Source organism: Myotis yumanensis, unplaced genomic scaffold (genome assembly GCF_028538775.1).
Source record: "Myotis yumanensis isolate MYYU_CA2020_CCGP unplaced genomic scaffold, mMyoYum1.0.hap1 SCAF_3, whole genome shotgun sequence".
NCBI classification, from domain to species: domain Eukaryota; kingdom Metazoa; phylum Chordata; class Mammalia; order Chiroptera; family Vespertilionidae; genus Myotis; species Myotis yumanensis.
This window is the reverse complement of record NW_027223754.1, coordinates 195310841-195324309: the sequence shown is the minus strand read 5'-3', so window position 1 is coordinate 195324309 and position 13469 is coordinate 195310841. Positions and strand designations below refer to the sequence as shown.

Genomic DNA, 13469 nt, shown 5'->3' with positions numbered 1-13469 from the left:
TCAGGGAGGATTTTTCCCCCGAGAGCTGGTTGTTAAGCATTTGCCAGTACATCACAGATGGCCTTCCTGCTCAGTTCCCCTGTGTCTTTCACTACTGAGTTTAAGTTAGACACATGTGTATGAAATATTGAGTGAGCACAGTGATGACACTTGGTTAAACTCAATACATGATGTTTGACAAGAGGAAAAACAAATGGAAAGAAAAAGTGAGAAGCATTTGCATCTCACAGCTTAAGATTCAGTGCTCCCAGACTTGCCATCTAGAGAATGCTCAGACAGCAATGAGTCCAGAGCAGTGAATGGCTCACATTGCGATTTTAGAGGTTATGACTGACTGATGCAGGAGATAGAGACCACCTCGTGCCCTGGAGGAGGTCTGCCTGCTCCAGAGACCAGCCCTTGCTGTCTACATCATACGTTTATTGGTTACGATGTCCCCATCTTATATTTCTGTCCCTGGAAACTTTTACAATAATGCTACTTTCACTCGAAGACAAAGCTCTCATTTTCAGAAGTGGGTCCTCCCTCTTTCTTTTCCATTTCTAGAATTCAGGAAAATAAACCGCACTGAGACCTGGAAGAAATCAGATTCAGAAGAAAATTACCTGGGAAAAAGGAGCTCAGGTAACACAAGAGATCTGAGACTTCACTCACAAAAGTAAAACCAAAGAAGGTGCCCATCTCTAAGTGGAGATCAAGGACCTATTAACCTGGAAAAGAGGGTGGGAGAGTGAAGACTGCTGTGGTTTCAAGTCAGAATAGGAGAAAGAGTGGCTGAAAGTCTTAAGAGTGCTGGTGTAAGGAAAGATGATCTGGAGGGACCTGGGAGACCCTGGATGAAAAGACCTGAGATCACTTTGCCACTGCTCAGTTCCAAATCAGGATCAGGTGTGGACATGATATGTGGGGAACAAGTGCATGTAGACATGGGGGGGAACACATGCATGTAGACATGGGGGGAACAAGTGCATGCAGATGTGGGGGGAACAATTGCATGTAGATGTAGGGGGAAGAAGTGCATGTAGATGTGGTAGGAACAAGTGCATGCAGATGTGGGGGGAACAATTGCATGTAGACATGGGGGAACACGTGCATGTAGACATGGGGGGAACAAGTGCAAGAAGATGTGGGGGGAAAAGTGCATGAAGACATGCGGGGAACACGTGCATGTAGACATGGGGGGAACAATTGCATGTAGACATGGGGGAACACGTGCATGTAGACATGGGGGGAACAAGTGCAAGAAGATGTGGGGGGAAAAGTGCATGAAGACATGCGGGGAACACGTGCATGTAGACATGGGGGGAACAATTGCATGTAGACATGGGAGAACACGTGCATGTAGACATGGGGGGAACAAGTGCAAGAAGATGTGGGGGAACAAGTGCATGAAGACATGAGGGGAACACGTGCATGTAGACATGGGGGGAACAAATGCATGTAGATGTGGGGGGAACATGTGCATGTAGACATGGGGGGAACAAATGTATGTAGATGTGGGGGGAACAAGTGCATGCAGATGTGGGGGCACAATTGCATGTAGGCATGGGGGGAACACGTGCATGAAGACATGGGGGGGAACACGTGCATGTAGACATGGGGGGAATAAATGCATTCAGATGTGGGGGGAACATGTGCATGTAGACATGGGGGGAACAAATGCATGTAGATGTGGGGGGAACAAGTGCATGCAGATGTGGGGGCACAATTGCATGTAGACATGGGGGAACACGTGCATGTATACTTGGGGGAACAAGTGCAAGAAGATGTGGGGGGAACAAGTGCATGAAGACATGGGGGGAACACGTGCATGGGGGGAACACGTGCATGTAGACATGGGGGAATAAATGCATGTAGATGTGGGGGAAACAAGTGCATGCAGATGTGGGGGGGAAATTGCATGTAGGCATGGGGGGAACACGTGCATGTAGACATGGGGGGAACACGTGCATGTAGACATGGGGGGAACATGTGCATGTAGACATGGGGGGAACACGTGCATGTAGACATGGGGGAACACGTGCATGTAGACCTGAGGGGAACAAGTGCATGAAGACATGGGGGGAACAAATGCATGTAGATGTGGGGGAACACGTGCATGTAGACATGGGGAGAACAATTCCATGTAGATTTGGGGGGAACAAAAAGTGTATGCAGATGTGGGGGGAAAATTGCATGTAGACATGGGAGGAACAAGTGCATGAAGATGTGGGGGGAACACGTGCATGCAGATGTGGGGGGAACAATTGCATGTAGACATGGGGGGAACACATGCATGTAGACATGGGGGGGACACATGCATGTAGACATGGGGGGAGCAAGTGCATGTAGATATGGGGGGAACAAGTGCATGAAGATGTGGGGGAACAAATGCATGTAGATGTGGGGGGAACAAATGCATGTAGACATGGGGGGAACAATTCCATGTAGATGTGGAGGGAACAAGTGCATGTAAATGTGGGGAAGAAGTGCACGGGTGACTTGTATGTGTCAATGGTAGGTATCTCCACCAATGTAACAATTGAAGTGTCCAACATTTTTTTCCCTTCAATTAAAAAAACCCTGATTAGAAACATATATGATTAGGTAAAAATAGAACCATGACTCTTATTTCACAATTTATGTCCCTGATTTGTGACATGTATCGTTTTGGGCAAATGTCCCTGGCTCCCCACCAGTGTGCCTTCGATTTTATTCTTATGCTTGAAATCCAATTTCAGGAGAATAAAAGAGCTTCATCTTCTATTATTATAATTCTAATTTTTTTAAGTAATGGGCATATCAATGCAGAACAATGAGTATCTTGAACCAAATAATAAGAATTAATTTCTAATTATATGTTATTTCTTTTCACCTCCACCATCACCAATGACATGGACTTCACCTGGACATTTTGAGCAGGAAAACAATGCAGGAAGCACACTTCCATCGTAGAGAATGTCGAATCGCCCTTATCAGAGTACAGTACTTCCTTGATGAACTCTCTTGGAAACAATGTTTTTCACCAAATATCTCTCTTATCCTTTCTTTAACATACTACCATGTAGTCACATCCATCATAACAGGTGACTGAGCTCTTACAGGCCTCCCTGCGTTCTCTGAGAAGTGCCTGCAGCTGCTGTTTGCAGAAAATGCCTGTCACCTGCATCTTGGGTCTTTGTCTCTCAGAGTCTACTGCCCAACTGTTTATATGTTACTCTGCTGGCCTATGTGTTTTCAATTCACCACATCATTCAAAACTGAGGTAGTAGAACCATACAGCATTGTTGTTTGTTTCAACCCTGGCTACCACAAGGGAGCTTTAAGAAAATATGTTGATGGCCAGGTTGGGTAATCCCAGCCCCAAGGAAAGGATCTGAGCCAGTACCACAGAATCCACGACAGTCATACATGACAAAAGTCAACACAGGCACTGTGCTCTGAATTCCATGGGCACTATGGCATTTAGCAGTCACTTTTGTTTTTAATTACATGTTTATTTTGAGGTATTTGTAGATTTACATATGGTTATAAGAAATAATATAGAAACACCCTATGTCCCCTTTACCCAGATTCCCTCAATGGTGACATCTTGCAATTGTAGTACAATATCACAACCAGGATATTGCCATTAATACTGTTGAGAGACAATCAAATACAGAACATACCCAAAAGGATTCTTCATGTTGCCTCTTTATAGTCACATTCACTTCCCTCTCTCCACCTCCCCTAACCCCTGGCAACCACTAAAGTGTTCTCTATTTCTATGATTTTTATAATTTTAAGGATGTTATATAAATGGAATCACACAGTATGTAACCTTTTGGGATTGGATGTTTTACTAAGTATAATTCTCTGAGGATTGATCCAAGCTGTTGGGTATATCAATAATTGGTTCCTTTTTTTTTTTTTTTTTTTTTTTTTGCTGAGTAGTATGGACACACTACAATTTAATTATTCACTCACTGGAGAACATCTAGATTGGTTCCAATTTGGGGTTATAATGAATAAAATTACTGAAAATATATTTATACAACTTTTTGTGTAACATAGTTCATTTCTCTAGGATAAATGCCTAGAATACAATTGCTGAGATGATAATAAATGCAAGTTTAGTTTTTAAAGAATCTGCCAAATTGTTCCCCAGAGTGGCTGTACCATTTTACATTCCCACCAGCAATGTATGAGGGATCCCAGTTTCTTTACCTCTTCACCAGTACTTGATAATGGTGTTGAACATCTTTTCATGAGCTTGTTTACATCTTTATATCCTCTTAGGTGAAATGTCCGTTCATTTCTTTTGCTCGTTTTCCAACTGGATTAACTGTTGGGTTTTGAGAATTCTTTTTTTTTTTTTAATAGAAATCATTTTATTTATTTATTTATTTTAAATTAAATCTTTATTGTTCAGATTATTACAGTTGTTCCTCTTTTTTCCCCCCCATAGCTCTCCTCCACTCAGTTCCCACCCCTCCCACTGTCCTCATCCATAGGTGTACAATTTTTGTCCAGTCTCTTCTTGCATCCCCACACCCCTTTCCCCCCAAGAGTTGTCAGTCCACTCCCTTTCCATGCCCCTGGTTCTATTATATTCACCAATTTACTCTGTTCATCAGATTTTTTATTCACTTGATTTTTAGATTCACTTGTTGATAGATATGTATTTGCTGTTCATAATTTTTATCTTTACCTTTTTCTTCTTCATCTTCTTAAAGAATACCTTTCAGCATTTCATATAATGCTGGTTTGGTGGTGATGAACTCCTTTAGCTTTTCCTTATCTGTGAAGCTCTTTGACCTTCAATTCTGAATAATAGCTTTGCTGGATAAAGTAATCTTGATTGTAGGTTCTTGCTATTCATCACTTTGAATATTTCTTGCCACTCTCTTCTGGCCTGCATTGTTTCTGTTGAGAAATCTGCTGACAGTCATATGGGTACTCCCTTGAAGGTAACTGACTTTTTTTCTCTTGCTGCTTTTAAGATTCTCTCTTTGTCTTTTGCTCTTGGCATTTTAATGATGATGTGTCTTGGTGTGGTCCTCTTTGGGTTCCTTTTGTTTGGGGTTCTCTGTGCTTCCTGCACTTGCAAGTCTATTTCTTTCACCAGATGGGGGAAGTTTTCTGTCATTATTTCTTCAAATGGGTTTTCAATATCTTGCCCTCTCTCTTCTTCTGGCACCCCTATAATTCGGATGTTGGTACACTTGAAGTTGTCCCAGAGGCTCCTTACACTATCTTCATATTTTTAGATTCTTTTTTCTTTTTGCTTTTCTGGTTGGGTATTTTTTGTTTCTTCATATTTCAAATCTTTGACTTGATTCTTGCGATCCTCTGGTCTGCTGTTGGGAGTATGTATAATATTCTTTATTTCAGTCAGTGTATGCTTAATTTCTAGTTGGTCTTTTTTCGTATCCTCGAGGGTCTCACTAAATTTATCGGCGGTTTCCAGAAAATTCTTGAAAAACCTTCTAACCGTGGTTTTGAACTCTATATCCAGTCGTTTGCTTTCCTCCATTTCTGTCATTTGTGACCTGTTTCTTTGTCTCCGCATTTTTTATGCTTCCCTGTGTTGGTAGAGTGCCTTTATGTGCTAGGTGTCCTATAGGGCCCAGTGGCTCAGCCTCCCCAATTACCTGAGGTGGACACTCTTGGTGCACCCCTTTGTGGGCTTTGTGCACAGTCTTGTTGTAGTTAGGCCTTGATTGTTGTAGGTATCACTGGGAGGAATTGACCTCCAGGCCAATTGGCTGTGAGAATCAGCTGTATCTGCAGTGGGAGAACTTCTGTGCTGAAGACACCCTTTTGGGGCAAGACTTGCTTCAGTGGGGCTTTGGTGCTCACTGAGTCTGTCCCTTGAGTGTGTCCCTTATGGATCTGAGGAGTTGTAATTGGATGGTCTCACTCTGACCACTGGGTACACTGGCTCTTGGATTTAAGGAGGTGCTAATTTAGCCTCTGCCTGAGGCTACCCAGCAGGAGCTACGAAGAGATCTTTAGATTCCCCTTCTTTGTTTGGGGTTTGGAGGTGCCCAGATGAGGCCCAGCTGTGAAGCAATGCAAGCTGCTGTGGGGCCTTGGGCCTTCTCTTGGAAGTTCTGGGTCTGTCTGGCCCAGCTGCAGTTTGTTAGGTAATTTTCAGATTGCAAAGGGCCAGGGCATTCATATGCAAAAGCCTCTGCCACAGCCTGGGTGGGGCAGGGTCTCAGGGAATCAACAGGGTGGAGCAAGCAGCTATGGCTGATCCTCAGCCCTGCCCTAAGGGGCCCTGCATCTCAGTAATTGTTGCAGGCACCTCTGAGGGAAAGCCGCCCTCAAGTTCCGAGTTCTGCCCACTGCCAGACAGTCCAGTTTCTCCCCGTATGAGTCCTGGGTCCCCAAAGACTTCCTGGAACTGGAGTTCAGAGCAGTCGGGAGCTTGTGACTACCTCCCAATTCAAAAAAACAACCACATCCTCAGGTGCCAGCCCCTTTCCGCGAGCACTCGAGCCTCCATACCTCTGCACTTTACTTCCGCACCTCCTCTGAGTCTCAGTGTGCTTTTCTCTTTCCTTCTAGTTATAGAATTTCCACTCAGCCAGCCTTCCTGTAGTTCTGGATGATGTTCATTTTGTCTTTTTGTTGTATTTTTGAAGTTGTTGTGGGAAGCAGCAATTTCCGGTGTTTACCTATGCCGCCATCTTGGTTTTTCGAGAATTCTTTACATATTTAGATACTAGTACTTTGTGACTTTGTGGTTTGCAAATATTTCCTCTCAGTCTGTAGACTGTCCTTTCATCCTTTCTAATCTTGGTTTCCATGATTTCATTCTTTCATGTCCTCCCTCCCCCAACCCATTTACTCACTTTCCCCATCATCACTGACCTCTACTTGAAAGTTCCTACTTCTTTAATACTGCAATCATTTTCAATATATGCTTCTTAAAGAGTTTTCCACATAATTCTTTAATGATGTAAATTATCACTCTGGAGCCCACATTTTCTCATTGGAAGATATTTTTAAAAATAAAACCTGCTCTTTAAAAAGCAAATATGGTATTACTCAGGGGTACAAGCTTGGTTTTGAGCACTAAGGCACATTCAGCTTTTCAAGAAGACTGAGTTAAAGTGAACAAAATGGATGTGCAATGTAGGTTGTCATGTGTTTCTCTAAGAAAATTACCTGACTGTATAGATGCATCTCAAATGATTGGTACTGTCTGGGATAGCTCTTCCTGGTGGTCTCATTGTTTGCATATGTCACCCTTGTCTGGGTGAATCTAGTTTTCTTTGACACACTCATGGAATCCATTGCTTCCTGAAATAAGCAGTCCCCTAAAAGGCTAAGCAGGCTATTGAACAAAAATTAGGTTTGAGGTTCCAAAGAAAATTTAGAAGTGAAAGCAAACCTGTTGACAGAAAATGATTCAGAAATCAGGCATCTTTTTTTTTTTCTTTTCTTTTTCAGCCAATCTGAAAGTTCAGAAGACAGTTTGGAATGCTTGATAGATGATGAAATGGACTTTGAAATGGTAACCAGATTATATTTCTTGATTTAAATATTGTGTTGGGTAAAATATTCATTTCTTCTTTTGAAATTAAAATTTTCTATTCCAAATATTCCATAACTTTCCAGAAGAAAAATACGATTTTGATACTGCTCCTCAGTTGTATATATAGTTCATCTTTGTCATGAGACATTTTATGAAAAAAAAAAATGCTAAAGTAGGTAATAATTTGGGGGACATATCACCTATAGTTTTCCTATAAAAAATAGCCACTTCCTGGATGCTTATCATTTCATTGGGGCTTGAGATATATTGAGGAGGTGAACTGTAAGATAAATTGACCTTCAACAAAATAGCCCTTCATGGCTATAAGATTGACTCTGAGCTAACCCCCACCCTAAATATGACTACAGAAAGTCAAAAGAAACACAAAACACTTTATTTTTTTAAAATATATTTTTATTGATTTCAGAGAGGAAGGGAGAGGGAGATAGAAACATTGATGATGAGAGAGAATCACTGATCAGCTGCCTCCTGTGCACCCCTCTACTGGAGATCAAGCCCGCATCTCAGCCATTTGACCTTGACTGGAATCAAACCCGGGACCCTTCAGTTCACAGGACACTCTATCCACTGAGCCAAACCAGCCAGGGCCAAAAACACCATCTATTATTATATAAAACACACCTTACCCAAGGCATTTTTTTTTTTTTGTGGCGGTAAAAAAAACAACACAAAATTTACCATCGTAACTATTTTTAAGTGTATGGTAGTGTTAACTATATGCACACGATTGTGCAATAGATCCCTATAACTTTTCATATTGCAAACCTGAAACTCCATACTCATTGAACAACTCATCTAACCCTCTCCCTCTAGCTCCTGGCTACCACTGTTGTAAGAGTTTTATTACTTTAGATACCTCATAAAAGTGGAATCAGGCAGTATTTGTCCTTTCGTGACTGGTTTCACTTAGCATATCTTCCATGTTCATCCATGTTGTAGCATGCGACAGGATTTCCTTCTTTTTATGGTTAACGTTCCATTGTATGGGTATACCACATTTTCTTTATCCATTCATTCATTGATAGCCATTTCGTTTGTTTTCGCCCCCTGGCTATAGGAAAATATGATTAATACGGGTGTATAAAAATTAAATTTACTTAAAATAATGCATACTTACACGTAAAATTCTGAGAAATGTAAAATAATTAAAATTGGGGGAGAAAATGACCTTCATGTAGCCCCCTATCTTTATCTTCCTTCTGTGTCTTCTCCCTTCCCTTTCCCTAGACCCCTTTCCCTTTTTCCTGCCCTCCCTCTTCTGCTTCATCCTTACTTCTTTTTCCTCACCCTCTGCTTCCACTTTCCCAATGCCTTTCATCTCCCCTACCACCTCCAAAGCCCCTTCCTGAGGCCAGCTCTCCTGTGGGAAGGCTCCTCTGCCATCTCCACCCACGTCTCCCTCACAGTCAGCCTGGTATTCCAGAATGCATTTTTCTAGGTGAGTCACGTGTACCTAGGCAGCATGGTGTTAAGTGAATTATATTCTTCATTATTGATTCATTAGGAGCCAGAGCTGTATTTCAAAGAACCAGAAGAGCTACTTCAGGTCCTCACGGAGCTGGAGGAGCAGAATCTGACCTTGGTACAGTATTCCCAAGATGTAGATGAAAACCTTGAAGAAGTGAATAAAAGAGAAAAAATTTTACAGGATAAGATGTAAGTCATTGAAAACAAGTAGATTTAACCTATTAGGCGAATTCTAACCAGAGACAGAGTCCAACTTATTCACGAGTGGTCCTTCCTGGTGGTCTCTCGGGATTTAAGGTGAAATGTTTATGAACGATATTTACATTGTCTTGTATGAAGAGCTGAAGTTATATGTACACAGAATAGACTGGCTTTAGTTTCATTTTAGTCCCTACTTCCTTTCACATGTCAAAATATTTTCCTAACTAGCAATAATAAACGATTCAAAAGAACGGAAGGGTCACTTACTGCCTTAGTTTTGTTCACGCCCATTTTTTGCCCTATCATCTGGCTAATCACACCATGCTTTGGAATTAGTGCTGACAAATGCATTTTCCTTGGCTGTGACTCTCCTCAGCAAAACAGCTTTTCTTGGTGACTTAAATATTGTATCATTTTGTAATGTGATATCAACATATCAGGGCTGTGATAAAAGGGACTTCTGTCAGGGGAAGGAGGCTGATTTGGTGGCTCACAACACTCCTTCCTATCATAAAATTTTATATTATTACCATTTGGGTAAACAGCTCCGAGTCGCAGAGAACAGATCTTTGTATCTACCTATTCTAAAACTGTGCAGAAGCTTTTTCAGAACAGTCGTCTGGGCCAGAAGGTGGCAATCTTCTTAAACATTCAACTTCATTGAACTTTGGGACAGATTAACTTGTTCAGAAGTTATGAACCTAAAAATCATACTCTCACAGCCACTTGTTACCACTCATGTATCCTTTTAATCCATGTATCCTCTCCCAGTCCTTTCAGCTCTGGTGCCCCTATCTCCGACAATATGATTTTGAGGGACGGGAGGGTATGGTTGGGCAGGAAAAGGGGACCCATGTCCGAACCCATCTCCAGATCTCTATCGGAATGTCTAGGTGAGGGAGTCAGGGGTCTCTATTTTGAACTGTAGTTTGGGAACACAGACAACAAGATCTCACCACAACTTGAGTTCCCGACACCTCAGCTTTGCTGCTCTCTACTGGGGGAGTCAGGGAAGTAGGAGAGGGGAAGAAAATGCTTCCGGACGGTAGTTCAAAACAGCCCCTGTGCATTCTTCTCATTTCAACCTGAGAAGTTGCATGTATGTTGGCAATGTCTTCACATATAATCTCGGGTTTGGCTTGCTGGACACAGGCTGCTAACACATGATCTGGAAGAGTGTCGATGCTCCTGGGTGATGGTTTATTGCATCAAACCACACATTACAGACAAGCCTCTTTTCTTTTGTCATAGAAATTCAAACATCGAGTTCCTTTTGGAGCAGAAGGAAATTCTTAGAGATAACTGCGTGAGAGAAGAGGAAAAAGCAGCAGAGCTGGAGTTAAGGTCCAGGCTATTTAGTTTTGGAGAATTTGATTCAGATTCCCAGGTAAGCATTCTTTGCCTATAGCAATCTTATTTTGGCTCATGACAAGAATTTTCATTTACCTCAGTCCTAAGCACCGGAATGGGAGAATGAACAGTAAACCACAAGCCTCAGGTTGATGACACAGGCAGAAAACCAGCTTGGAATAATCTTGCCAGTACGTAACAGTCCACTTACATAGTAAGACACAAAGCATTCAAATTGGCATTGTGGTTCTCTTAAAATGTTGCTCTAATTATGACCAAGTATGATGTTGAGATTTTTCCCCCGTAAAAACATTTCTTTTAGGCAGAGTGTATACTAGTACAAATGAAGTAGCTCACTGCCTGTGATCATTTTGGTAGAAATTTAAGGAGTAAATAATTCACAGAGGAGGGACTGAATCAACACAATGGAATATCTGACCAACACTGAGCTTATGATAAATTTTGGCCCTCTGGGGCTTGTGTAGTTAGTCACTATGGGAGGACCTGTAACACACGCTAAATGTACTCACTTATTTACATGTTAGTCTCTCCCAGCTGGATGCAAACCCCTCGAGGGCAGGGATTTCTTACCCTTCTTCGCTAAGTTTAGTGTCCCTACAGGAGGTGCTCAATAAATGTTTGTTGAATGAATGATTAGGTTAGTTTCTAGACCCACAACTCCAACTAGCATTGGTTTTCTTGTAAAAACCATAAGATAGAAATTCATGCTGATATGTGAGGTGAATACCACATTTATGGTTATGAACTTGATTTTCAAGCAGAAGTAGGTTTGGGGGAACTGTATCAGTCGATGATTGTCCTTCCCTACCCGTTGGTAGGCAGGGTTACCAAAAGCACCCCTTCCCCCCAACACACACTTCCTAAGGTGGTACAGCACCCTGAGTGAGGAGGGGATATGGTCGGGTCACACATTGTTAGAACAAGAAGTGTGGTGCTAGCTACCTTTTAGTTTTTCAATGCTGGTTTTTAAACCATTTTTTAAAAATTGTGATAAAATATACATAACATAAAATTTACCATTTATCCATTTTAAGTGTTACAATTCAGTGGCATTAAATATATCCACAATATTGTGTAACCTTCACCACTATTTATAGAATTTTCCATCATCCCAAATAGAAACTCTGTATCCACTAAACAATGATAGTATTTCCCCATTCCTCTATCTTTCCAGTCTACTTTCTTCCTCTATAAATTCGCCTACTTTAGGTGCCACATATAAACAAAATCATACAATAGCTGTCCTTTTATGCCTGGCTTATTTCACTTAGCATGTTTTCAAGGTTCATCCATGTTGTAGTGTGTATCAGAATTCCTTTGATGACTGAAAAATATTCTGTTGTATTTATTTACCACGTTATTTATCCATTCATCTGCTGATGGATACTTGGGTTGTTTACACCCTTCAATTTTGTTTAAATAATTCTGAAGCCGACTGACATGAAAAATGTCAGATAATGTGATAGTGCCCCTCCTTCCCACCAAGCCCCTTTCATCCAAGTTTAGGGCAGCTATAAAAAATGTAGCATTTTCAGTACTCTTAAACTTTGAGGCAACCTTGTACAGCTTATCTGAAAATTACTTTTAAAAGACTGAGATTGCGGTCACAGGCATAATTTTGGCATTCATGTATTACCCTCTCTGGGAAAAAGCACTCTCTTAGGGATGTAAAATGCTGGGGTGGAAAGGGGGAAGAGAGCAAACAAATTGTCAGGGGAAAGTATTATTTTCTTAGAATTTTCTTGCTTTCCCATTCCCATTCTTTCAGATCTCAACACTTGCAAAACATAATCCTTTATGAGTAAATAAACAATTGCACCTAATTTTGAAATTCACAAAATTATCAGTTACTTTGGTGCTATAGTCAATTATGATCTATGAAATCAATTTTTTTTTACATAGGCTTGATATCCGACATTTTATTTTATTTTATTTTATTTAAATCTTTATTGTTCAGATTACATTTGTTCCTCTTTTTTTCCCCTCCATAATTCCCCTCCTCCCAGTTCCCGCCCCACCCTCCGCCCTCACTCCCCACCCACTGTCCTCATCCATAGGTGCACGATTTTTGTCCAGTCTCTTCCCGCATCTCCCATTCCCCTTTCCCCCCCCAAGAATAGTCTGTCCATTCCCTTTCTATGTCCCTGATTCATTATAATCACCAGTTCATTCTGTACATCAGATTATTTATTCACTTGATTCTTAGATTCACTTGTTGATAGATGCATGTTTGTTGTTCACAATTTGTATCTTTACCTTTTTCTTCTTCCTCTTCTTAAAGGATACCTTTCAGCATTTCGTATAATACTGGTTTAGTGGTGATGAACTCCTTTAGCTTTTCCCTATCTGTGAAGCTCTTTATCTGACCTTCAATTCTGAATGATAGCTTTGCTGGATAAAGTAATCTTGGTTGTAGGTTCTTGCTATTCATCACTTTGAATATTTCTTGCCACTCCCTTTTGGCCTGCAAAGTTTCTGTTGAGAAATCAGCTGACAGTCATATGGGTATTCCCTTGTAGGTAGCTGAGTCTCTTTCTCTTGCTGCTTTTAAGATTCTCTCTTTGTCTTTTGCTCTTGGCATTTTAATGATGATGTGTCTTGGTGTGGTCGTCTTTGGATTCCTTTTGTTTGGGGTTCTCTGCGCTTCCTGGACCTGTAAGTCTATTTCTTTCACCAGGTGGGGGAAGTTTTCTGTCATTATTTCTTCAAATAGGTTTTCAATATCTTGCTCTCTCTCATCTTCTGGCACCCCTATAATTCTGATGTTGGTACGTTTGAAGCTGTCCCAGAGGCTCCTTACACTATCTTCGTATTTTTGGGTTCTTTTTTCATTTTGCTTTTCCAGTTGGGTGTTTCTCGCTTCTTCACATTTCAAATCTTTGACTTGATTCTTGCCCTCCTC

The 13469-nt window shown here is 41.2% G+C and overlaps 1 protein-coding gene across 1 annotated transcript in view; it reads left to right on the top strand.

Moving 5' to 3' along the window:
- The window catches only part of CCDC38 (coiled-coil domain containing 38), a 43132-nt gene that overhangs the window by 20256 nt on the left and 9407 nt on the right, over positions 1 to 13469 (top strand). The window contains exons 9-13 of the mRNA XM_070407936.1: positions 547 to 624; positions 2899 to 2959; positions 7423 to 7486; positions 9033 to 9184; positions 10448 to 10583. Of these exons, the coding sequence (XP_070264037.1) occupies positions 547 to 624; positions 2899 to 2959; positions 7423 to 7486; positions 9033 to 9184; positions 10448 to 10583 (491 nt within the window). The remainder of the gene's footprint in view (positions 1 to 546; positions 625 to 2898; positions 2960 to 7422; positions 7487 to 9032; positions 9185 to 10447; positions 10584 to 13469) is intronic.